At 39.5% G+C, this 24,441-nt stretch overlaps 6 protein-coding genes across 9 annotated transcripts; 2 read left to right on the top strand and 4 right to left on the bottom strand.

Annotated features, from left to right (window-relative positions):
* Positions 1 to 113: 113 nt before the first annotated feature.
* Positions 114 to 3,838, bottom strand: TOC90 (Avirulence induced gene (AIG1) family protein). 2 transcript variants are annotated; one of them, XM_021953321.2, is made up of 3 exons: positions 3,529 to 3,838; positions 3,091 to 3,222; positions 114 to 2,886 (listed from the first exon to the last, which is right to left on the bottom strand). In XM_021953321.2, exons 2-3 carry the CDS (start codon positions 3,215 to 3,217, stop codon positions 629 to 631), a joined length of 2,385 nt encoding a protein of 794 aa, XP_021809013.1. In that variant the 5' UTR covers positions 3,218 to 3,222; positions 3,529 to 3,838; the 3' UTR covers positions 114 to 628. The 2 variants fall into 2 exon arrangements, with proteins under 2 accessions (XP_021809013.1, XP_021809012.1); XM_021953320.2 differs by having other exon boundaries at positions 3,091 to 3,239.
* A 1,184-nt stretch (positions 3,839 to 5,022) lies between these two features.
* Positions 5,023 to 5,969, top strand: LOC110752628 (late embryogenesis abundant protein At1g64065). The gene has a single exon (XM_021953333.2). The coding sequence runs from the start codon at positions 5,116 to 5,118 to the stop codon at positions 5,764 to 5,766; it is 651 nt and encodes a 216-aa protein (XP_021809025.1). The 5' UTR covers positions 5,023 to 5,115; the 3' UTR covers positions 5,767 to 5,969.
* LOC148293420 (arogenate dehydrogenase) lies at positions 5,936 to 9,441 on the bottom strand. The gene is made up of 3 exons (XM_088244753.1): positions 8,046 to 9,441; positions 6,840 to 7,827; positions 5,936 to 6,425 (listed from the first exon to the last, which is right to left on the bottom strand). The coding sequence occupies exons 1-2, from the start codon at positions 9,221 to 9,223 to the stop codon at positions 6,864 to 6,866; spliced, it is 2,142 nt and encodes a 713-aa protein (XP_088100879.1). The 5' UTR covers positions 9,224 to 9,441; the 3' UTR covers positions 5,936 to 6,425; positions 6,840 to 6,863.
* Positions 9,442 to 9,576: 135 nt separating this feature from the next.
* LOC110752644 (pyrophosphate-energized vacuolar membrane proton pump) lies at positions 9,577 to 13,658 on the bottom strand. The gene is made up of 8 exons (XM_021953346.2): positions 13,290 to 13,658; positions 12,294 to 12,868; positions 11,827 to 12,206; positions 11,448 to 11,534; positions 11,028 to 11,358; positions 10,369 to 10,779; positions 10,148 to 10,207; positions 9,577 to 10,065 (listed from the first exon to the last, which is right to left on the bottom strand). The coding sequence occupies exons 1-8, from the start codon at positions 13,537 to 13,539 to the stop codon at positions 9,862 to 9,864; spliced, it is 2,298 nt and encodes a 765-aa protein (XP_021809038.2). The 5' UTR covers positions 13,540 to 13,658; the 3' UTR covers positions 9,577 to 9,861.
* A 3,169-nt stretch (positions 13,659 to 16,827) lies between these two features.
* Positions 16,828 to 19,494, top strand: LOC110752558 (uncharacterized). 2 transcript variants are annotated; one of them, XM_021953238.2, is made up of 4 exons: positions 16,828 to 17,233; positions 17,821 to 17,873; positions 18,013 to 18,319; positions 18,702 to 19,494. In XM_021953238.2, exons 1-4 carry the CDS (start codon positions 17,164 to 17,166, stop codon positions 19,010 to 19,012), a joined length of 741 nt encoding a protein of 246 aa, XP_021808930.1. In that variant the 5' UTR covers positions 16,828 to 17,163; the 3' UTR covers positions 19,013 to 19,494. The 2 variants fall into 2 exon arrangements, with proteins under 2 accessions (XP_021808930.1, XP_021808931.1); XM_021953239.2 differs by having other exon boundaries at positions 16,834 to 17,233; positions 17,830 to 17,873.
* A 458-nt stretch (positions 19,495 to 19,952) lies between these two features.
* LOC110752614 (uncharacterized) lies at positions 19,953 to 23,900 on the bottom strand. Of its 2 annotated transcripts, none has more exons than XM_021953312.2 (3): positions 23,741 to 23,900; positions 22,629 to 22,981; positions 19,953 to 22,386 (listed from the first exon to the last, which is right to left on the bottom strand). In XM_021953312.2, exons 2-3 carry the CDS (start codon positions 22,970 to 22,972, stop codon positions 20,064 to 20,066), a joined length of 2,667 nt encoding a protein of 888 aa, XP_021809004.1. In that variant the 5' UTR covers positions 22,973 to 22,981; positions 23,741 to 23,900; the 3' UTR covers positions 19,953 to 20,063. The 2 variants fall into 2 exon arrangements, with proteins under 2 accessions (XP_021809004.1, XP_021809005.1); XM_021953313.2 differs by lacking the exon at positions 23,741 to 23,900 and adding an exon at positions 23,080 to 23,715.
* Between the last annotated feature and the right edge of the window lie 541 nt (positions 23,901 to 24,441).

Consider the following 24,441-nt stretch of genomic DNA (forward strand, 5'->3'; position numbering starts at 1 on the left):
TTTTAATGATCTAAAGCGTGGGAGACTATCTTAAAATACGTTAATATGATTGGTTTGGTAGTGTTTAAACAGACGTTACGGTTTGAGTTTGCCAACGGCCAAAAGTTAATATCTTAGCCAGAAAAACAATAACAATATTTATTTTTTGGTCAATCAATAACAATGTAAACAACATAGAACATAAACATATTGATTACCCGCTAATTCTATTTGAACTTATTATTTTGTGAATCAACAACAACGAAAAAAAAGAAAGACAAACCATCTCCACGATTTTACTGTACACTTATTGCCTCAATTTACTTCAGTACAAAACCTCTTCCAGAAGCTGACTGCTTGCCTGGTTCTTGGAAGCTGGCCGCTTGCCTGGATACCACCAGGTGAGATGAACTCAAAGATTACTGCTAGTTAGGGCCAAAAATGGAGGCAGCTTGTTAGCCTTCTCTGCTACAGCTCAGCTCCCATGTCGGCATCTTAAGCGAGAGGGAAATTCTGGAACAAAGTTTCTGAAAATACCATATCTCCTTTCTTCTACATTTTGGTTAGCAGGCTCATACCTTTGTTCCAAATCAAGATAGTTTGTGTCCTCTTTAAACAAAATTAGCAACAAAACTTATCCACTCTCCCTTCATTCATGACTCGTACTTTTAACATCCTTCTTTCGTAAAAGGGCCCAGAAAATTGTGAAAGCCGCAACCATACTAAACTGCAAATGATCTGTGCTACTTGTTTTAATGCAAATCTTACCCATCTTCCGGCTATTTAGATTAGCATTAACTGACACTCTCAAATTTCTGCCCAGCCGGGACTCAGACTGTAAATTTCCACCCAACACCATCTCTTTGTTAAAAGACAGAAGAGTCATTGTCAGGCTGACATTGTCATTGCTCACAGGGTAGTCTCTACCCCTTAACGTAGCTTCAACACCACCACCATATGCCACTTGTTCAGGACCCACCATTTGGCCGGCATTCATTACAAATTTCAATCTCTTCCCAACTGATATGGTGTCTTCAAGCTTGGCACCAATGTAACACTTGTTCCCAAAAGATGTCAATGACACTCCACAGTCAGCAGTGTTGAGCCACAGCTTCCTCAGCTTTGTGTTGCTGTGAAATGTATAGATTGTATCTTTACCAGCAGATTGAACATCAAGACCTACAGTGTATGTAGTCCCACTGGGATCTGAGTAAGCTGCAGCACACTCAGATTGAATGCTAAAATCCTGCTTGTCCTTGCTCATCTGCCCTGCGACAGAGGTAAAGATGTTGCTATTTATTTGCATAGCTGTTTCCAAGCTTATTCCATCAAAGCACACATCATTATCCCATCCATGGGGATCAAGAACAGGTCTCATAATCCACTGATCACCCGTAACAAGGCAACGATATCTGTGTGCAGTACAATCAGATCCAAAACTAGGAGGAACCTCCATATCTGGTAATAAAACAGCCTCTTCTTGGGAGGCCTGCTGCCTATCAGAATTATCATTGCTCGCACAATTTTCCTCTTTGGAAAGCTTAATCTCCATCCGCCTACGGTACTCTTCTTTCAACTGTTTCTTTAGATAAAGGGTCTCTCGATAATCCAATTCATCAAGATAGTCTTTTTTCTGCGATTTTGTCAATCTCTCAAACTGGGATTTAGTCAGGATTCGGATTGGAGGTAATTGATCATACTCATCTTCCTCCTCTGTGTCTGAAAGCAAGCTCTCATCAACTTCAATGTCCACTCCACTTGGACTAACGACAGACCGGTGACGTAGAAGAGATGAGAGGAGATGGGGCAGAGAAGGCATGTGGCTGGCACTTGAGGGCCCCAGTTGAATGCTGTCTTCAAATTTCATGAGAGTATTGACATCACCTAGGACTTTTGTACAAAGGCATAGCAACAGAAACTGAGATTTCCAAACCTGTCCATTTGGAAGTATCTTTTCCCCGATGATGTTTTTCTTACATTGAGGATGATTCTCAACCAAAAGCACTGGGTTTTCAAGTCTGGAGTCAGACACTGCCTGGTGTATATAGTGCTGCACCATATCTGTGCTTTGCCTCACATATGATTCATAGCTGACAGGATACCCATCAGGTCCTTCTGGAAGAGCAGAGGACGAATGAGTCATGACAAGAATGGTGTTAAACCATATTGCAGGCCCAAAAACTTCAGTTATTAGCTTCAAAAGGGAGGAGTCATTATAGCTTGCATTGATGAGGTCGAGGCGTTCGAAGAACAAAACGATGTCAGGTGGACATTTTCTAATGAATCTCTTCACGGACAGCATAATCTTCTTATTTCTGCGGAAATTACCTGTAGATGATGGCAAAAATCCAGGGGTATCAATGATAGTTACTCGAATCCCATTTATAGTTCCGACAACCTCCCGAATGTGATCTGTGCCAGGTCGAAATGCATTGGTGACAGTTTTCGTTTGATCAAATATAGAATTTATTGTGGCACTCTTGCCAACTCCTGTTTTCCCCAGGACAAGGATTCGAAGAGAGAAATCCATTTCAGGCAGGCCAGATGCCTCTTGTTCTGCAGCCACTGCTCTGGCTCTATCACTTCTGAGATTAACTCTTTTCAGATCTGACTCCTCTGCTCGTATCAATGTTGCGAGGTGAATACGATAAAGAACCTTAGCCACCAGAAGATTGTTTTGTGACAGACCAAGCCGTAGGAGGAGGCGCAAGAACTTAACTTGAAGATCCCCAATTCTTACCAAAGGATCCATCTTTTTCTTACCAGAGCCATTACGTGATTGATCAGAATTTTCAACTACAACATGCTGGCGGGAGGGATTAGACTGATTTTCCTGATCACTACCAACTGAGGGTGATGTATCAGGAAGAATGGGTGGTGTTAGTGAAGTGTTTGAGTGAGCGGCACCTGAAAATCAAAAAACATTGACTACCAAATGAGGGTGAAACACAGAGATCGAAAATTGGTTTCCACCTTTTAACTTGGAAATTCTTGCAACTGGATCACAAGCATTTAGTCCTTACAAAATCCCATTGCCTTAGAATGACATAAGGGTTTGTTAAATCACTCTTCAAGAATAATAGCCACAAAGTACTGGAGGGAGAGCAATACCTTGGTCATCAAACCCTTCACGGGAAGGTTCCTCACGAAAGAAACTGCCACTGCCTGACAATGGCCGAGATGAGACCAAAGACATGGATACTAACTGAGAAGAAATCCAATCTTTAAGACTCCCCATCCTTCCTGCAAAATATTCCCAACTGAAAATCACATGTGTCACCAACAACATTCACTCTTTCTATAAATCTGCCGGGCGCATAAAGAAACAAAATTTAAATTCAAATTGATTATTGAAAAGATTGAGGAAAAGAAAAAAGAAGCCCGTCTTAAGCCATAGCTCAGGCTTCTAGTTCTAGAGCCAAGAGCCTTGCTCTCGCAATTGAAGTAATTACAATACAAGACTGAAACATTTTCCACTAAAAATATGCATTTCATTGGAATCTTAAGAATTGGTAGGATAAGCTGAGAAAGGAGGAAATGGAGGTTTACCTGGAACATACAAATTTTGCAATGAATTTGTTCTACTCTGCGCTTCCAAGTCGAAGAAGACGGACCATCAAAGGGGCATGACACAAAATCAAGAATCCGGACAGCTCCGAAGCCCTGAGTCGTTGAATCAGCAAATCATACGTTCGGTGAAAACGAAGCGCGACAAAAGAAAGGGGTGTGAGGATGAGGAAGAAGATGTAATGACGACTATGAGCTAGATAAGACACAGACAGAACCAAAGACTTGAGGAAAAAAACAAAAATTAAAATATTTGGGAGATTTTGCGCCCTAGAGGCGATTCACAATTTCACATAAATAAAATAAAATTATACTAAATTAATTACGACAAAAAATAATAATTTTGCTTTTTATTCTTTCAAATCAACCTTTTTTATTTTCGATAATAAGTTTTAGCTTTGGCTTATGAAAATGAAAGAATTTCTAATTTTGGAACCTCTCCCACCAACTTTTTTTTTTTTTTTTTTTTTTTCTGTTTGAAAGGCCGTTTCCATTTTTTGGGATTGACGGAGATGACCTTGTTCATGAGCCGAGGGAAATGGTGGGCTCGAGCATCTATCTAATCTAATCTAATGGCACTATTCCATCGGCAACAACCATTTTTGTTGAGTTAAAGGGGTCGGCTACAAGGCCCAAACACAAAACAAAGTAACAAAGATCTAAGCCCAAACCATAGGAGGCTTCTCAGCTTGGGCCATCGTCAATCTTGGGTCAACAAAATTAAGTATGGACATGATTTTACCCGAAAACTGGTTTGCGACCGAGTGAAACCAGGTCTACTTAACGAAGGTGGTTGGTGTGAGTGGTTCGGCACTTTCATTCCTTAAGAGAGGTCAGGGGTTCGATCCCTGCTCTCGTACGGAGTCACCACTTTGGCCAACACTTTACCCCTTACGGGCCGACCCGGTGTGAGTGGGGATTAGTTTGGGTTGTGGTTAAGGCTTAAAGGTGCCACCCATAGTTGGGGCCCATCCAGGACCACCTCATGGTTTAAGACCAAAAAAAAAAACCAGGTCTACTTTTTTTTTCTTTTTTTTAAAACTACTTTAATGTACGGAAGAAGAGAATCAAACTGTCTTAGCCAACCAGTCTAATTCTACTCTGAGCCTAAGGGCTTATGCTACTGGAGGAATGAGGATAGTTTCACATGGAGCTGTGGAGCGGCTGGCAGTCAACTTTGATAGGAAAAAAGTCTCAATGTCCAAATTGGATGCTATGGAATAGAAGAGTAAATTTCTCATCTCGCATTGTATCAAAAGCGATGTCAGGTCAGGTCTATGCGACCATTCAATTCAGAGAGCAGAGTCGAGAAAGTCAGCTAACCGCGTTTCTTGAATCAAACGAAGAAAGACACCCCCACTTGTTTGTTTTGGCTTTTCCTGCAGGAACAAGTCACATCTTCTTCCTTTCTTCTAATACCTACCTCAGTCAAAAGTCAGAATGTCCAAATATTATAAATAAATACATCATATTCATTCTATCCACTTCCCAATTCATCTTCAAGAAGAAACAAAACCAACCCACAAAACATTCTGATCTTCCTAGAAACGTAAAGAAAAGAAAAAGATAATGGCTGAGAACAAACAGGCCTCTCCATCAGCAGCAGCTACTAATGGACAGCACACCACAAGTGATGAAGAATCTGCCACTTTGCCATCCCAGGAGCTCAAACGCAAGAAGAGAATCAAATTGGCAATCTATATTTCTGCTTTTGTTGTGGTTCAGATCATAGTTATCACCACATTTGCACTCACTGTGATGCGTGTGACGTCGCCGAAGCTCAGATTGGGCGCCATCAGCGTCCAAACTCTCAACGCTTCCTCTTCAACACCTTCATTTGACATGACCTTCACAACCCAACTCAGGATAAAGAACACAAATTTTGGTCGCTTTAAGTTTGATGCTACCAATGCAAGGTTCATGTACGAAGACAGGGCTGTTGGGCAAGTTAGAATTCCCAAGAGCAAGGCTGGGATGCGTTCGACCAAGAAGATTGATGTGACTGTGAGTTTGAATTCCAAAGAGTTGCCAAGCAGAAGCATGTACAATCTTGGCAATGAACTCAAAACTGGGGTTTTGAGTCTGAGAAGCGAAGCTCTGTTGGCCGGAAAGGTTGAGTTGATGTTTGTGATGAAGAAAAAAAAGTCTGCCAAAATGGGATGCACTTTGGAGTTTAATTTGTCAACAAAGAAGATTCAATATTTGCATTGCTACTACTAAGGAAAAGCTCAACAATCAATCTATTTCTTGGATTTGCTCAGGACACTTTCTTTTTTGTTAATATTTTTTTCTTTGTTCTTTTTTGCATATGATCAAAATTTACAGCTGCTCCTAAATTAAGATTTCTATAATGTTAATCCCACCCTGCTTCCTTACAACAGGAAGGCCCTTATTTTAATAACATCAAACATTTTTCTTTTTCATTTTTAAAAGAATGGCTGGATATTCAACATTTTCCAAAGAGGAAAGAAAGCAAAATGAACAACAATGTAACACTTAGGTAGTCCTTCTCCATGTACTTCTTGTTGCACTTAAATTTATAGGGCTCCCCTTTCTTGATGGCCTTTTTTCCAAGTGATACTGCTCAAATAAAATTTTGCTTTGACGTGCCGCCAGTTGAACTGATTGGAGAGCCGCCGCAGGTAGGGATTTTTACACAAGAACAACCAGTCCCCAACCACAACTTTCAAAATCTTTTACTGTTCACTGAGAGTGGCTCCAACAGCTACGACGAGTATAGATGCCCTTGAGATGCAGTTACTACAGAGCCAACCTCCAGCAGCTTGATTGCATACCAGCATTAATGTCTTTCACTGATTTCCTTCTGTTCTGATGCAGCTATCAGGTTACAACACCACCACAAAGCTTTATGTGGAACCCTTCAAACAAAAGAGACAAATTACAAAATGTTCATCAAAATATTACAGTGCAAACGATTGTTTCCTTAAGCCGCCTTCCAAATGAGTGCATATTGGAAATATACATAAAAGGAAATTGGAAAAACCAAAGAACAAAAGATACTTAGTTGTACCAACTCAGTATAGTAAAGTTGTAATAAAACATTGGATAATACTAGAAATTTAAAATTGGAGATAAGACCCCACCACAAAAGTATCAGTGCTGCTAGCTTCACTAAGAAGCAATTGCAGCAAAGATAAAATGGTTCTGCATTGAACAGATGGATCCAGAAGTTTGGATTTTCGTATTTTGTAATTTCCAGCAAACAAAGAGAACAACAAAAATTTATAACCTTGAACAACAAGATATTACATGCTCAGCTAAATTCCACTTACCGAAAAGGTAGAAGATGATCACAATTAGTTCTTCTGAATGTTACGACCCTCCAAAGAAGGTGTTAGTGCAGATTCATTCTGGGATGGTTTTGGCAACAAGGCCTGTTCCTGCATAACTTGAGACTTATCTGCGTTCTCAAAAAGTTGCTTCCGCAGAACACCATGCAAACGCCCAAAAAGCTGCTTCTTTAAAGATTCAAAAGCCATGTCCAACCTCTTTAACTGCTCCATTGCATTAATATTGTACATGAACAAGCCATAGTAAAGATCAAAGCTATCTCCTGCTGTATTCTCCACTAAATTCAACAAAGTCTCATAACCTTTTGTGTTGATTGGTGTCAATTCCAAACCCAATTTTTCCAAAATCCTTCCCATAGTGTGTGTAATGAATTGTGACCCTGCTGCATGCCTATCATGTTCTGCACAAGACATTTCCACCATTCGGCACCCTTCTCGTGCAAAGATATCAAGAAATTGATCACACCGCGATACCCTTGATTCATCACTTCCAACCCTGACCTTATCATAAACAAAAGAAAGACCATTCCACCCGTTTTTACCACTCTCTGGTCCAAACATAGGATGCGTACATAGAATATCAAATTCCAGCGGCAAAGTTTGAAGAAACAGATTTCTTGGAAATTCTTTCACTGAAAGAACATCAACGAATAAAGTATTTCTCTTCAGCCTCTGCAGTGGCAATGACCTCAGAACTTTCTCAGTTGACAGAATGGATGTGCAAAGAAGTATCACTTCTGGATGCTCTTCACACAGATCGTCTGCATCAGAGAAGTAAGAAACGCCTAATTTCTGAGCCACATCTGAGTAGTCTGTTCGAGAAAAGGCTAGAACCATATGACCTTGGCGTACAATCGTCTTAGCAAGGAACTGACCAAAGTTTCCAAAACCAACAATTGCAATCTTTAGCCTAGAGTTGTCATCAGAAATCTGTGCTTTTTGGTCATCTGACCGAACAATTTTTGGCGATCTGGAGGTTACCATTAAAAATTATTTTGTTAACAATTCAATTCCACTAACATTAGTCACTAGTGCCAAACAACAAATTCCACTATTTAAAGAATCCATATATACATCAACTACACAGCAGATGAAATAGCCATCAAACTAAGAAAAACAAATTCATTTCTACAACAAAAAACATAAAAGAATGAAATTCAAAGTAATGGAAGTTGAAACTGTACCAACCTCAAAGCTTTTGAAGAAGATACCAATGCAGCTCCATTCTGAGCCTGCTCCGCATAATCCTCCTGCAAAGTTCTTGCCTTTTCTGCATTGCCAAACAATTGCTTTCTCACAACATCGTGCAAATGCCCAAAAAGCTGTTTCTTCAGGTCCTCAAAAGCCAAGTCCAATCTCTCCAACGTCTCCAATGCATTCTTATTGTACATAAACAACCCATAATACAAATCAAAGCTATCCCCAGCTGTGTTCTCCACCAAATCCAACAATGTCTCATACCCTTTAGTATTTATGGGCGTCGACTCCAATTTCAACATCCCCAACACTCTCCCGACCGTGTGGGTCATAAACTGCGAACCCGCCGCGTACTTATCATGCTCGGCGCAGCTCATCTCCACCATTCTACACCCTTCTTTCTCAAAAATGTTCAACAACTTATCGCACCGCGAAATCCTCGATTCTTCGGACCCAATTCGGACCTTTTCGTACACGAAGAAGAGCCCATTCCACCCGTGCTTGGCGCTCTGGGGCCCGAACATCGGGTGGGTGCAGACGACGTCGAAGTAGCCAGGCAGCAACTTCAGCAACAATGCCTTGGAGAACTCCTTGACGGAAAGCACATCAACGACCAAGGTGTTTCGCCTGAGGCGCTGAAGAGGCAGGGATTTGAGAACGGGCTCGGTGGAGAGGATGGAGGTGCAGAGCAAAATGACTTGTGGGTGTTGTTCGCAGAGATCGTGTGGGTCGGAGAAGAACGAAACGCCGAGGTCCTGCGCCGTTTTGGAATAGTCGGATCGGGAATGGGCGAGGACGGTGTGGCCTTGGGCGACGAGGGTCTTGGCGAGGAACTGGCCATAGTTGCCGAAGCCGATGATGGCGATCTTGAGCATGTGGTCGTCGTGGAATTGGGCGGCGACTTTGGACTCGTAGTCGTAGAGCTGGGCGGCGTCGAGAGATTGGATTTTCAGAGACTTGCGGCGGAGAGAGCGGGTTCTTATTAGGCTTGCGTTCAAGAAAAGGTTGAAGCTTTTGGGGTTGAGAGAGAGAGATGGAGGGAGAGACGGCTTGGGAGGTGAAGGGTGGAGAGGACAGAGAGATAACATTTCGGGGGGACTGGAGAACTCAAAACTCTGACGAAGAAATTGAGCTGAGAGGGTCCCGAGTTCTACCGTCGTATTTACCATTTACTGCCCAAATTCCACATCAAGAAAGATCATACTTTCGAGTTTACCATTTACCTCACCTTCGTACAAGTTTATTATTATTATATTTTCTATTTTGAGAGTTTGAAATAGTAACTAATTTTTTTCTTCGTAGCTGCAATATTGTTATGGACACTAAATTTGAGGGATAATAACGTTAACCGTAGACTATAATTTCTCCAATTCAAGAGTTGGCTTAACATTTGCCCAACCAAAACCAGACGACGGTGTCGTTGAATGAGCACATTATAGAAATAGAATCATACCAACAGGCCATGCATTAATCTATTAAAAAGTACGAAATTGGGCAATAAATAATCATGATTAAAGGAGAGTTAGAAGAAAATCCAAACTCTTCACTAAGTTGAACCATTATCATCATCATCATCAACATCGTTATAACCAGCTTCATCATAATCACCACCCCCATCCCCCCAAGAGAGGGAAAAATTCTTTCATCAATTCTACTTTTGGTAACTAATTCAAAAGCTAAACCAGCATGTTCTAAATACTAATATTTTGCTGAGGAGATTGAAAGAAAGGGATCGCGAGTGTGAAGAGAACGAAGAATCATACAACAGAGGGGAACTTCCCACTTGTCTGTTGCACTCTTTTTAAACTCAAATCTTGAAGAGCAGGCCACCGTGCGTAGCGAAGAACGGAGCAAACACTAGCGACTCGACAGCCATGAGCTTGATAAGAATGTTGAGCGATGGCCCAGATGTATCCTTGAGAGGGTCTCCAATGGTGTCACCAATGACAGCTGCTTTGTGGGGATCTGATCCTTTTGGACCAAGCGTCCTTGCATGCTCTGAAGCACCAGCCTATCAAACCAGACAAAATCCAGACCATAAGTCAAAGCATAAAAGCCAAAATAGGCATTTTTACCAACCATCAAATACTTACCTCAATGTACTTCTTGGCATTATCCCAAGCACCACCCGTGTTAGATGCAGAGATAGCAATCTGCAAATGTAAATATGTTATTTCAACGTTGTCCCAAACAACTGAATGTATATTAGCAAATTAGATGCAAGACAAGCTACAAAAGTTATCACATTAGGAAGTTAGCTATACACAAGTGAACATATATAAAGACTCAATCCAGCAACTGCTTCAGCATTTACCTGTACACCAGAGACAAGGGATCCGGCAAGCACCCCGGAGAGAGTTTCCACACCAAAAAAGATCCCAACAATGAGGGGTGTAAGCATGACAAGGGCACCAGGGGGGATCATTTCTTTGATGGAGGCGTCCGTCGAAATCTTAACGCATGTAGCATAGTCAGGCTTGGCAGTACCCTCCATGAGACCTGGGATGGTATTGAATTGCCTGCGCACTTCCTCAACCATCTTTAGAGCTGCACTTCCCACGCTCTTCATCGTCATGGCAGAGAACCAATAAGGAAGCATTGCGCCCACTAACAAACCAATAACCACTTTTGGAGACAACACATTAACTGTTGAGATACCAGCACGGCTAACAAAGGCACCAAAGAGAGCAAGGGACACAAGAGCAGCAGACCCAATTGCAAATCCCTATAAACAGAAGCACACATGACTCAGAAGTGACATTTGATTTTTGATGATAACTAGAGGTCTTCGACTCCTCAGACCATAGATGGACAACGTTTTCAGGTGACTAAATGCATTCTATTGGCAAATGGAGTGTCTTAAATTTTCGATTACCCAAAGAACTCGCCAAACCTTAAATCAAAATGTCCCCACAGCCAGAATTTAGACATAAAAAGTATAAAAGCAAGCCAGACTTGAGAAAAATTTCAAACCTTTCCAATAGCAGCAGTGGTGTTTCCTGCAGCATCAAGAGCATCAGTTCTCTCTCTGATTCTGTGGCTCATGCCTGCCATCTCAGCAATTCCTCCAGCATTGTCACTGATGGGACCATATGCATCAATGGCCAATCCAGTTGCTATGGTGCTCAGCATTCCAAGGGCAGCTACCGCAATCCCATACATAGCTGCAAAGCTAAAACTAACAAAAATGCTAATTGCAATGGCAAAAATAGGAATAATGACGGATTTGTATCCCAATGCAAGGCCAAAAATGACATTAGTGGCAGCTCCAGTCCGACAAGAATCAGCAACATCTTGCACAGGGCTACAGCATAATACAAAAGCAAGGAGTTAGACTAAAAGACATGTAATACTATATATGGGAGAAAGGTAAATGCCAAGAAAACTAGATACCTGTACGCATTACTAGTATAATACTCTGTTACAAAACCAATGATAAGCCCAGCCCACAAACCAACACCAACACATAAGAATAGCTGCCTGCAAAAGTATGTGACAGAAGCAAACCCATTAGGTTTTACAAGATCTGAAACAAACCTGATTTTGGATAGCACTCTAAATTAGAAGGAAAAATAAGGAGCCCTTTAGTTCTTCTCTTGATCTAAATTATTATTAAGCCACATAGACATTTTTGTATCAATTAATCTAATCATCCTAACAAGATGCTGGCAAACATGGGCAACCAACTGCCTCCTCATATCAACACAGAGAGCAGACTGTAGAAAAAATTTGCACAGATGACATTGAACTATCCCAAAGAAGCAGAGCTTACCAGTTCTTCACAACTTTCTGTGTGCCAAAATTGAAGATCGTGAAGGAAGATGGAACAGAAATCCATGTAACAATTGCAATTCCAACAGTCATCAGTACAGTGGAAATGATGAGCTGCCTCTTCAGTGCTGGTTCAATTTCATTTACAGCCTTGATCTCAAAGAAATCTGTTGCACACAGGGTGGTGAGCAAACAAACGAGGATGCCAACGGAACTGACAATGAGAGGATATAGCATTGCAGTTAACTCATGATTGATCCCAAATGAGGAAATGGATGCGACCACAAGGGCAGCACACGATGCCTCAGCGTAGGATCCGAAAAGATCAGATCCCATACCGGCTATATCCCCAACATTGTCTCCTACATTATCAGCTATCACCTGTACAAATGGGAAACGTAAGTTTTAGAAACATAGAGAAAGCAAATTATTAACTTAAACAACTTTCCAAAGGGTGTTATCCCTTACAGCTGGGTTCCTTGGGTCATCCTCGGGAATATTCCTCTCAACCTTGCCAACAAGATCGGCACCAACATCAGCAGCTTTGGTATAGATGCCTCCACCAACCCTGCCAAAGAGAGCCATGGAAGATCCCCCAAGACCATAACCAGTTATAGCCTCGAAAAGGCCACCCCAGTCATCACCATAGTACAACTTGAAGACGTTGATAGCAATGTAAAGAACCAATAGACCACTTGAAGCAAGGAGAAAGCCCATAACAGCTCCTGATCTGAATGCAGTAATAAAAGCCTTCCCAACACTTTTTCTTGCCTCCAATGTTGTTCTGGCATTCGCATAAGTAGCAATCTTCATCCCAAGGAATCCAGAAACCACTGAAGTTATAGAACCAAGCAAGAAGGAAATTGTGCTAAAGATGGCAGTGGCAAGAGCTGGTTTGCATATCTTTGTTTGGTCATATGTACATGGACGGCTACTTGTGCTAAATCCCTCCACAGAGCCAAGGAAAACGAAAATCAAGACTGCAAAAGCCACCATGAAACCACCGACGTATTTGTATTCGGTGAAAAGGAATGAGGTTGCTCCTGTATCACACAGGCATCAACAAGTTAGTGAAGTAAACTGGATCCCAATGAATTTTTTAATACATATAAAATACAATACAATCACTATCGAGAATCAATGTTCATATGTAGATAACAATAATATATATTATTAAAAATAAAGGTGGGTCCTAACAATTGATGTGAAGGTTCCAGAACAAGCCACCATATTCGATCTGAAAAAGTACAAAATAGTGAATACGTCTATATTTCCAGTGTTCTACCTCACGCTACGATGATCCTAGTATGATATCATCAAATATAAAATAATTGAAGACATAAGCACATAAGAGCACACACACATAAATAAACCAAAAATCACAGAGCCAAATGGAGAAAACAAACGACGTCGGATCTACCAGAGCTAAAGAAAGACGTAGAATACAAGAGAGGAAAAATGGACCTTCAGAGATGGCGTTTTGAATTTCTGCGCATTTGAGGACGACGTTGTGGTCATTGCCGCCTTCTTCTTCTTCGATGAGGTAATCGTTGTAGCCATTTTTGCCGGGGGCGTTTGAGTTGGCGTCTCGACCAGGCGAGAGCTTGACCTGAGAGACATACATCCACTGCACCACAGAGAAGGCGATGCCGATGAACGCACACAGCGGTATCAGAATCTCGGTTCCGATATCTGGGAGAAGCGTCGCCCCCATGATTTTACCCAACAGAGAAAACAGAGGAAGAGGAAACAGAGAGGGCTTGGCTTGGAGGTGGGTGCGTTTGTGTGAGAGATGGGAGAGAGAATATGAATGAGTTTGAGTCTGTTGATGATTAGAGTGGGATTTATATATATAAGTGCGATAGGAGTCTAGGCAAAGAGGGCGTGTGGCATTTTTAATATTTGAAAATCTTAATATTGTTAAAATAGAATTTGGTTGCCAATAAAAAAATTTAAAAACAAATGAAAATATTAGAGAGATGGTAGAGTGATTGTGGCAGACGCAGATCTATAGGATTGTGTTTAGCTATGGATGGAAAATGTCCGAGTCTGAGGTGTTAACTTTTGTCATAGTCAAATCCTTGCCTTTTCTTTTTTCTTTTTTTAGAAAAGCTTTCCTTATTAGATCCTGAATTTGCTCCATTAACCTCTTTAAACAAAGTAATGAAGTTTCTGTTTTATCCCTCATTATCTTTTAATTAAAGAACTTTTTTTAAAAAAATCTTTTGAAATTAAAATAAATAAATAAAACCAATCAACATGGAAATGATTCATTAGTCAAAATTAAATCTTAAAAATTCCTTAAACGGTTAAATCTTTTTATCGTAACCGTCGATTGCATGAAGTAGTGATATTTGTATACAGGGGAGATGATGAAAACATCCAAAACTCAACGTGAAAATAAGGAACAAGAGCTTAATCTTACAAAGAGTCGCGGCTTGAAACAATCATAAGAAAACAAATAAATAAATAAAAGAAGACTATTGTCCAAAATAATACATAATGGACAAAAAAACTCTACTAGAGTAAAATAATGCAATAATAGTGGTTTCGTTAAAACTTTGCCTTAAAAAACGTGATATTTGTAAGCTTTGGTACAGATTGCTTGTTCGTTAAACCTTCCTTTAAAAAAATGTGATATTGGTACGTTTGATACACATTATTTGTTCATTATCTAAAGCATCTCTTAGCTTTATTTTGTAAGTTCTTTAGTTCACTCTTTATTCAGTTTATAAAAGTGTTTGCAAGATGCATGACAATAAACACACGTGTATATTTTTCTTAATATTGTTACGAATGTGAATAAAAGTGTTAGCACAGCTTATTCCTATGTTGGTTGGGAGAAATCTTGTATAGAATAAAACTTTTTCTTTCACAAAAAAGAAAATGAGAAAAATAAGTTTTCATGAAGAGTCCCAAGTAAAAAGATATTGTATGACAACGACACCTTCTTTGAGCAAAGGGGAATCTCTGAAAACGACATATCAATATCATTAGCGAATTCCAATCTTATCAATCAACGACGCTTACAAATTACAATTCACGATCATTATAAGAACGTGTCGTCGTGTGCACGGATTAGAATATATTTTAATAAATTTAATATTTCCTTAGATATGAAGTATTTGAAATTGTTAATAATTAATGCCAAGCAGCTGAAGCTGACATGGAACTTATTCGGATAACTCTTCACCGAACCTATTTTAGGCGCCTTCCGTGCCCCAGTCGTCTTTTCCTCTTTATTCAGTTTTATCCTCTTTACACTTTTTATTATTATTTAAGGTTTTTTTTTTTATAATAAAATTCATTTGTAAACTTCTTCTAGTCTCATTTGTATTATTCATTAATTTTGTTGGCTAAAAAGATACAACACACACATAAATTTTAATTAAAAGTGGAATATTATATTCCTAAAAAGATACAAAATTGATCGTTGAGTTGAATATTACATTACTAGAAGGAGATGAATAGATTAGCTCATGTGAGATGAGATGGAGGAGTCAATAAGGTTGTTAAATTATTTGCTTATATTTGTAAAGTTAGGTAATTGTGGTATTTGTCATTGTAGTCTTGAATAGCAAAGACAAGCATTTGGTTGGGTTGGGACGCTAGACATTGTATCTTATTATATTTTAATAATACTTACAATAGCTGCATTGCATATCATGCTACATGGATCGATCGGAGAGTAAAATAAAGTTTGTGCAACATTATTAAAATATTGTAAGAAGGAAAGCTTCGCATTTATTTATTTATTTATGGTTCAAGTTTGGCGAGTGAAGATTGGATGGTGCCATCATGTACGTAAGACCTTATATTTCATGCATGCACAATTTCTGCCTTCCCTTTCGCTAAGTATATGAAAATGGGATTTAACACACACAATTATGATATTGTGGAATTCGAATATGAGATCTGTAGTCTGCAAATCAAAAATTGCACTGAGCTATACCCTATTGACTTAGACTGCTAACTTTAGATTGACACACAATAACAATGTAAGAGAGAATTAGATCCAAGGTTATAATATTTTGGAGTTCTTATATTAAATAAAACGAGTAAGCCATTAGATTGAAGGATAGCCAAAGGAAGATGAAAATGATTATGCTTTTGATTTTGGAAAGAGCATGACAATTGGCATGTCGTTTTTCTATTTGCCACATCAAATATTCTATTATAAATTATGGAAACTTCTCAAGTAATTTAAAAATGGTAGGTCACGTGTTATAGTAATCCATGCAACTTCCAACTTGAAAACAAAAGATAATCCGAAAGGAGAATGCAAGTGCCAAGTGCTTGTGGGCACGTGGACCGCATTGACGTAGAGAATTTCTAAAGTACTATATGTGGAAAGCCGTGTAAGTTCCTCTTTGATCTGTCCAATGCCACGCGGCGCAACAACAATCAGGTGTTTACGTGAAAAGTCATCGATCCTTTATCTGTTTTAAATTCATTCTTTTAAAGTAAGAATGATAACACAGTAACATTAAATTTATTTATATTTTAGAAAAACTTCATGCTGTATTTCAAGTGAAAAAATGATAACACAGTAAGAATCAACTAGAAAATGACAAGTCGTTAGTTGAATATAATTTTCTTCAAAATAGAACTTGTAAAGGGTATTTTTATATAAAATATATAGTTGTCATGGTGTTTTTTTTTTCTTTTATATTTTCTTAAAAATAAAAATAGAAGAAAAAGAGCGGGGTAATGCTTGGATCTTTATGTGGGCTGCCAAATTTTTTGTTGATGTTCATGCCTCCTATGATTGCAGTCCACTTTGGCTGATGATCAGGCTTGAGTTTGGAGGCCGACATCAATTTGTTGCTACTTCCTTCCTCTTGGGCCCTTGACAACTAATGAAGTCCTAACAATTTTTATCTTTCCGCTCAAAATTGTGAAGAAACAAAATAATTAAGTGTACAAAAACGAAATGGCAATGGATGGAGGAAGAGCAAATACAAAGGGGAAGGACTATAATGGTCATTATGGAGAGAAATAAGAAGTGATGGTTAGGGTTGGGTTGGGTCGGGTTGCCTTCCAAAAGCTCATGTGCACGTGTTCGCTTTAATCAGTTCATCAGAAACAAACTACCCAAATTTCACGACCAAAAACAACACACTCTCCCTCTCGCTGTCTCTGTGTGTGTCTCTGACGGTTTGGTTTCGACTTTCGTTTGCTACATTTCATTTGGTGGCGACCGTACATTTTGAGTTTGAGAAAAAGGCACGAGTGTCCGCTGATACCGCAAAGCCACAGATCGCACTAAAACCTCAAAGAATCTTTGTGCTCTCTCTTCATCAAGCTCCGTCAGATTCAATATCCATCTTTGTTTACTATGGGCAAGAGGAAGCTGCCCTCTGATCACAGCCAGACCCACCCTCCCCCTTTCTCTCCTCATCCTTCGGGTACGCTTCTTTTTTCTTTTCTTTGAAAATGCGCTGAAACCAAAGAAAAATGAAAGAAACCATCCTTTTTCTTGTTCTTGCATCATCATAGCATATTGTACTCATCAATTATGATAAAAACTCCACCTTTGCTCTTCTTTTAATTAAATAAAGCTAAAAGAATTGGGGCCCTTGCTCAATTGAGCCAATTTTGGTGTGGTAAGAGGTGAATGATGCTTATCCTTTAATCAATGTTACGAATTTTTTCTGGGTTTCTTTGTTACTCTGTCATTTGGGTTAATGGGGTTTTCTTTTTCGCTTTTCTTTTTTCTTTTAGTTTGCTAGTTGATCAATTACTAAATGAACGGGGCTCTGTGTTGGTTTTGCTTTATTAGATATTTCAGATATGCTGAAATCACAATTTTCAATTTCTGTTTTCTGCCAATTCGTCTGGCCTGATTCCAGCTTCAGAACAAAAAAATCGACCAAAAAAAAAAAAAAGTTTCTTGATTATGTTAGAGAACTAAATGATTTTAAGAAGGATACATTGCCATTTTCATTTTATCCAAGTAAGTGAAATGTGAATGATATTTTCCTTTTCTTTTAAGATCTTGCAGACATCATGCCATGTTCTTCGGGAATGGAATTACTGTCACAAGAGGTTAGCTGTGCTTTTCCTATTCATGTTACCAATATGATTTCTGGTCGACATTGCAACTTTTTTATTTTACATTTCTTCCTTTTCATGCATTAGGAGACACATAGTTATTTTTAATCTTTAATCTTTTTTTTCTTTCCAGAAACCTTTGCATTCTGTTGATTCTGGCGAACAACTAAAGTCCCTGTCATCTGTACTGGACTCTACGGATAGTTCTTTGAAGCTAATTAACGCCCACCCTTCTGTTGCACAGCAGCATCATCCAAGCCTTGGTCGATCAACCTTCTTTAAACGCTCACGTCATCACTATGCGCATCAATACTCTCGGCGTAACTCAGGCAATCTTGCTAACACATCAACTTCTCGTGGAAAAGGAGTACCTTTACGTGATGATAAGCTCTCCTATAAGTTGGCTACTCAAAGCAACTCTGAGTCCAGACGTCATTCAGGTTTGATATTTGTTTGTCCTCTTTTTCTTCTGTATCTTTGATCAACTTCCAAATACCTCTATGAAGTTCCTTAGTTTTGATGGAAGGTTTGGAGCATTAAGACAATGGAAGCTCTAGGATTATCACAACCAAAATAATGCTACATTAATGAATGTAATGGAGCATTTGTAACGAGCTTATGTTTTCAGGATATTATTTCCTACTTAGAATCATAGGAATTTACTTCTTTTGTGCTCAGTTTCGTTCATTGAGCATGACTTTCTGGAAGGATTCTGTGATAACTGTTTTTGAGATATATTTTCTAGTTCATTTCTTCTGCAGCTTGACATCTGTAGTATTGTATTTTTGCTGAATTGACTTTGTTTTTCCAATTTTTCCCCAGAAATTAGGGAAAACCCCTTTCTTCGGCAACCTCGAATTAGGTCTAGTTACTTGACAACGGATGCTGCATCACCTGATCCAGGGAAGATGGTATGTGAGATTTGTGAGAAGCTGTTGAGGCGTAAACCTTTCTTACTTGGTAGCACGCTGTCTTCCACTGAAGTCTCTGTTGTGGCGGTTTTAGGTTGCGGCCATGTTTATCATGCAGATTGTTTGGAGCAGAAAACAAGTTTTGAAGATAGACGCGACCCACATTGTCCGTTGTGTCTTGGATTGTTGCCCAAAGTTGAAGATTCAAGAGAGCAGGTCTAGGGAAGGTGGTGATTGGATTGGAAGCCTTTGAGGCAGAAACCATATTTTCTTGGTAGCACCTGTCTTTTGCTGAACTCTCTGGCAACTTTTGTTTGTGGCTATTTTTCATGGCAGACTTGGGGCACAATACAAGTTGGAAGAAAGATGCAACCCGCCTCGTCCTTTGTGTGGGCCTGAGGTTCAAGGTTCGAGAAGGCAGGAATAGTTTGTAAAGTCTGCAACTTTACTCCATTAATAGCCTAGTACTGACTATCTAGATGAGAGGTCCACAGTAAGAAATATTGGAAGCTTTTGAGCAGACTAACTATGACAGACAAAAACTCTCGGTTTGATACTGTTAATGTAGTTTGTATGAAGTAGTTAATGACTGTTTTTTATGCCTGGCAGTTAGGGGAAGCAACTTTGTGGTCGTGTAATTTTCTAATGCTAGTTCATGTCATTTTCTGGATGCCATTAATAATATAATTTGTACATTCGTCTTACATGGATTTGTCTTTGAATTTTCTGCAGTATACCAGTTATTGAAATTTGGCATAGACACGAGACTGCTCCTTTCCTGTTACGAATTTCTTAAATCTTCAACTTAATTTAATGGGATATTGACCTTGCAAGATGTGTTTTTTCCTTTAAAAAAAAATCAAGGTCTGGACTTTCTCAAAAGCAAAACAAACAAAAACAACCGTTTGCCCAAAGCTGGGGAAGAGACAGAAGCGCCTCTGGAAGTCCCAGCAATGGCCGGAGCAGAGACCCCCAGCCTTGTCCAAACACGATTGCAATCCTTTCCATCCTTCGCAAGATTGCCAAGTATATGTCCTGTAACAGTATTCTCACTACTACACATCTCACGAACTTGACAATTCAAAGTTTCAAAAGCTGTATATGAATATAAAATTATAGGCTAATTGATGAACAAAAGAACTCAACCACAAATCTAAAAGAGTTTGGGAAACTGTTGATCACCACTCTGCGCATTCATAATAAACAAGCATCCAAGTTATTATGATCAAAGATTACATGGAGGATGCAAAGAGCAATACATACACAAGAGGACCTATGGGGTTGGGGTGGTGGGTGCCTTGCACGTTGCTTTGTTATGCCCAACTTCCTTACACCTAGCGCAAGTAACTGTCCTTGTGATCACACCCTTTGTTCTGGTCTGCTTTTTCTTTTCTTGGTTTTGTGGCTTGGAGATGCATGGAGGAAGTACATGCAGAGTCTCTAAGTCAATTGTGTCACTATCCAAGGGCTGGAAAGGGGCCGATGGGTTTATAGATTCAGAATACGTCAACTGAAAGTTGTTGGCTTTATAGTATCTTGAACAATAATCATATACATTCCTACCAGTGCAGTTAAAGACGGCAATAGCATGACAGCAGGGTAGGCCAGTTGCTTTCCATTTCAGACAACTACAGTCCCATTTATCAATATCCACAACATTGATGGAGTCCTTGTGAACCTCAAAAAGAGTATCAGATGAAAATAAGACTTTAAGACCATATGCTTGAAGAGTCTCTTGTCGCAACTTTTCCTCCTTGGATGGAGTGAGCTTTGTAGGCCATCTACTTGAATCTGTTCGACGAGTGTTTATCAACTCCATCAGCTTACAACTTAGCACTTCAATCTTCCGTGCTATGGGTAACTCCCGTACTTCCTCTATCCACTTGATGTATGTCTCTGCAACGTCGGATGTCACATGGTTATAGTGCTCACCTTTAAATAATGCATTTGTCCAACATTCTGGTTCAATTTGCAGGACCCAGTCATAAGCCTGTGAAGAAACCCGTCTAATTTGATCAGTGCTTGTTTTAAAACCATCAAGTCGGACTGCATGGGCTGCAGCCACAAAATTGATTGGCAACGAACCCTTCCCATCTCCATGGAATGGACCCTTCAAGTTTTTCTTAAAGCTTTCCAGAAGGCGGTGCAATGAGTAGCCATGGTGGGCATTCTCAAATACCTCAATCACTGATTTCTTGAGTCCCTTCTCTCTATCAGAGACAAAAGTTAAGGATTGTGAGGTTGTAACCACTGACCTTAACTGCTCCAAAAACCAACACCAATTATCATCATTCTCAACGTCTACTATAGCAAATGCAACTGGGAAAACACCGTCATCTCCATCCAAAGCTGTAGCGGCCAAAAAAGTCTCGTGGTATTTTGATTTTAAAGATGTAGCATCAAGGAAAATAATGGGGCGACAACCATTCTGAAAACCACGTATCGAAGCATGAAAGCAAACAAAGAGACGTTGAAATCTCCTATCATCACCAGTGAAAAGCATAATATTACTACCAGGATTTGCCTCTGCCATCTTCTCACAAAACCTAGGTAACTGGTTATACGCCTCTCTATATGAACCCAGAAGTAGCTCCCTAGCATCTTCAATTCCACGCCAAACTTGAGTATAGTTCACTGCAATCCCAAAATCCTGAAGAATGCCATTGGCAAGTTCTTTTGGCTTGAGATGTGGGCTGTCTAGTAATCTGTCTTTTATGATGCTAACCAACCAACTTTTAGTCGGATGATAAGATTTCCAGAACTCCCTTCCACATGTATGTATTTTGTTCATATTCTTTATCCTAAACCTTTGAACAGATGAGTCCCATGATGCGTGAATTCTCCAGGAACAGCCTTCAGCTATACATCTGCCACTTGCACGGTTAGTATCATTCTTTTTTAACCTATACATGAAACGATGAGCAATCGCATATTTTTGCAGTGCATCACGAAATTCTTTAACGCTTTTGAATTCCTGTCCAACCCCAGTGATACCATCTTTCCATAATGTGACTAATTTTTCAGGTGGAACATCATTTGATTGCCCTAGAGTATCCTGTATATGGTCACTGCTAGTACTACTATCTTTACAGTGAAGGGTATCTTGTTTCTGACCCACATCATCAGTTTCTGCAGTAGTGTTGTGGCTAAGAATATTCTTCTTCCGGGGCATAACTTTTCTTTTCTCCCCAACATGGTCAGTGACAGCAACAATGGTAGGACCATCAGCACCAATTTTCCAAGCAGCAGTGCGTCTTCGCTTCTTAACAGTATCAGCAGGGGTAGCGTTCATATCAAATTCATTCGAGCTGTGGACATTTGCATCAGCAGTAACAGTAACGGGATCAGATGGAATGGAACTAGGAGCATCCACTCCACTTGGGCTTTGGGTTCTTTCTTCGACAGACATGACGGAGCCCGTTTGTTTTGATAGAGGAAGAGGGGCAGGGACAACTGGGATGGCATTGGCAGCTGCAGAACCCACTGCAGATTTAACATCAGTTGGTGCTGTAAGAGGACTAGAGTGTAAAGCAGCAGCCGAAGTAGTGGAGGCAGCAACAGGGGTCACAGATTCAGCCAGTTTTATTCCACATGCCCTGCAAGTGATAATTTAAACTATCAATGCAAGAGCAACTTGCAAAAGTGCTGCAATCACCAGTCAATATTCTTCAGTTACAGTATAGGGTGAACTGTCCTCATTTCCTTAAAAGCCAGGAAATCATGAAAGCAACGCCATTTTGCTTTTTTATGAAATGACAACAGTATACCTCTTTACCTGAACTGGATTTAGCAGTAATTTCAGGAAAGTAGATGCAACTAGACAAAACAAAAGAAATACCTTCTTTGTGTGCTTAAGGCTTCACTGTCAAAACCTGCTTTCCCCATGACAAAAACATCAGCAGTTACTGATTTCCCATGGAACTCATACATCCTTTTTAAGTCCTTATCATTGGATAAAGTGATAAGAGTTCGCGTATTTCCTGGGAGAAAATACTTCATGGATATAGATTTATATTCTAAATTCAACATTTCAGCCAATTTAAACTTGAGATCGTCAAATACGGTTTCAAGATTGATATCTACTGCATGTGCCTCTCCACCCGTATATGACATGGATCCATCATCCTTTATGAAGAATTCACCACCAGACTGGCAGATTAAGATAAGCTTTGTCCTCGCCATCACAAGGAACTTCAAACATTCGAATAAAAGGAATTAAAAACCAGTATACAATTATGCTAAGTTACCCAAACTATCTACTAAATTTACTACAATCTAATAAGATGTACCTAAAAGCCATTTCAAAACGCATTCATAAAGCTGGTGCAGAAAAAAGATTTCACCATCATAGCACTAGTTCATCGTGTGTGTGCTTGACTGTAGACAACTTAGCTACTTTCTACAGCTTCTGTGCACATACATCAAAAAACCAGTGCCCCAAAGAACCTTCTTTGCGAACATATGCAGGCACGAAAACAATGCAAAAACCCAGTTCAAAATAATAATGGAAGCAGCACATCAGCATTCACATAAAAATTACTGATAAAGAAAATTGACATAAAATATTGCAGTATCGAAATGATCATAAAAGAGCATGTGGCTTATCATCTGAGCCCAAATTTACATCAACACGAGGCCAAAATCAGTGTATTTCACGCCGAGTCAACGGAAAACAGTTTAAAGAAAGTCAACAAATCCAACCCCGATGATCATTTAATGAGCAATCTAACTTAAGTAAGCCCCTTTTTCCCGGAAACCCTGAATTCTAAGTCCAAGATCATGACTTCAAACCAAAAACCCACACCCAAGATTATAAGCACGCTAACATTTGTTGAATTGATTACTAATTTACTAGTACATGAAATTTATTTGTTACCAACTTGCAAGAAACACAGTATTGGGAGAAAGAATTTAACTCTTAGCTGTGAGGAGAGAGAAGAAAGAGCTTACCAGAAGAGGAGGTGCAGGGTGTGATGAAAACCCTAAATTTTGGGGCCTTCTGGAAATAATGATAAAACAGGTGGATGATTAAAGACTTGGAGCATAGAAAGGGAAGGGTGTGATAGAAATGTAAGTGAAAAACTGGGCCTGACAAATGTCAAAAGAGGCTCCTTTGGGATTTAGGGGAATTTGGTTGAAAGGGGCCAAAGGGAAATTTGCTTGGATGCAGCACCAGTGCAAGCTTGGAAGCTGGACCATGATTCTATGCTATCCACGTGGCCATAATAAACCATCATTACTCACTACCAAGAGAGAAAAACTAAAAAATGAAAAGGAGTCTAGTCAAGTAGGAAGAAAAAAAGACCTTAGATCAATGATTTTAGGTTTGAACTTATATGTAAGGGTGGGTACGTTCTAAATTGGATTGATTTCACTTTAAATTGTGGCTAAATCAATTACAATATAATAATTTGGATTTGTTCAATTTTAACAAAAATCACAAAGAAAACCGAACTAAACCAATTAAAAACGGTTTGATTCGGCCGGTTTGAGCCTAAGTCTAATTCTCTTTCCTTTTGCATTTTTTTTAAAACATTATTTAGCTCAAGTGCAAAAAACAAATTCACAACTTGCTCCATACTTTAACTCATTTTTTAGAATACCAAACCATCTTAAAACTCAACATGCTACAAAACTTCAAATTTCAATAA

Source organism: Prunus avium, chromosome 7 (assembly GCF_965620075.1).
Source record: "Prunus avium chromosome 7, drPruAviu1.hap1.1, whole genome shotgun sequence".
Classification (NCBI taxonomy): domain Eukaryota; kingdom Viridiplantae; phylum Streptophyta; class Magnoliopsida; order Rosales; family Rosaceae; genus Prunus; species Prunus avium.

What these genes read in the sequence shown, in the direction of transcription:
- TOC90 (XM_021953321.2), bottom strand. Translation starts at nt 3,217, where the DNA reads ATGGGGAGTCTTAAAGATTGGATTTCTTCTCAGTTAGTATCCATGTCT. An exon ending in TGAAGGGTTTGATGACCAAG is followed by an intron (nt 2,887 to 3,090) that starts GTATTGCTCTCC and finishes TTTGATTTTCAG; the next exon opens with GTGCCGCTCACTCAAACACT.
- LOC110752628 (XM_021953333.2), top strand. Translation starts at nt 5,116, where the DNA reads ATGGCTGAGAACAAACAGGCCTCTCCATCAGCAGCAGCTACTAATGGA.
- LOC148293420 (XM_088244753.1), bottom strand. Translation starts at nt 9,223, where the DNA reads ATGGTAAATACGACGGTAGAACTCGGGACCCTCTCAGCTCAATTTCTT. An exon ending in TCTTCTTCAAAAGCTTTGAG is followed by an intron (nt 7,828 to 8,045) that starts GTTGGTACAGTT and finishes GGTAACCTCCAG; the next exon opens with ATCGCCAAAAATTGTTCGGT.
- LOC110752644 (XM_021953346.2), bottom strand. Translation starts at nt 13,539, where the DNA reads ATGGGGGCGACGCTTCTCCCAGATATCGGAACCGAGATTCTGATACCG. An exon ending in TCAAAACGCCATCTCTGAAG is followed by an intron (nt 12,869 to 13,289) that starts GTCCATTTTTCC and finishes TGTGTGATACAG; the next exon opens with GAGCAACCTCATTCCTTTTC. An exon ending in TATACTAGTAATGCGTACAG is followed by an intron (nt 11,359 to 11,447) that starts GTATCTAGTTTT and finishes ATTATGCTGTAG; the next exon opens with CCCTGTGCAAGATGTTGCTG.
- LOC110752558 (XM_021953238.2), top strand. Translation starts at nt 17,164, where the DNA reads ATGGGCAAGAGGAAGCTGCCCTCTGATCACAGCCAGACCCACCCTCCC. An exon ending in TTTCTCTCCTCATCCTTCGG is followed by an intron (nt 17,234 to 17,820) that starts GTACGCTTCTTT and finishes TTTTCTTTTAAG; the next exon opens with ATCTTGCAGACATCATGCCA. An exon ending in TGAGTCCAGACGTCATTCAG is followed by an intron (nt 18,320 to 18,701) that starts GTTTGATATTTG and finishes ATTTTTCCCCAG; the next exon opens with AAATTAGGGAAAACCCCTTT.
- LOC110752614 (XM_021953312.2), bottom strand. Translation starts at nt 22,972, where the DNA reads ATGGCGAGGACAAAGCTTATCTTAATCTGCCAGTCTGGTGGTGAATTC. An exon ending in GCCTTAAGCACACAAAGAAG is followed by an intron (nt 22,387 to 22,628) that starts GTATTTCTTTTG and finishes TATCACTTGCAG; the next exon opens with GGCATGTGGAATAAAACTGG.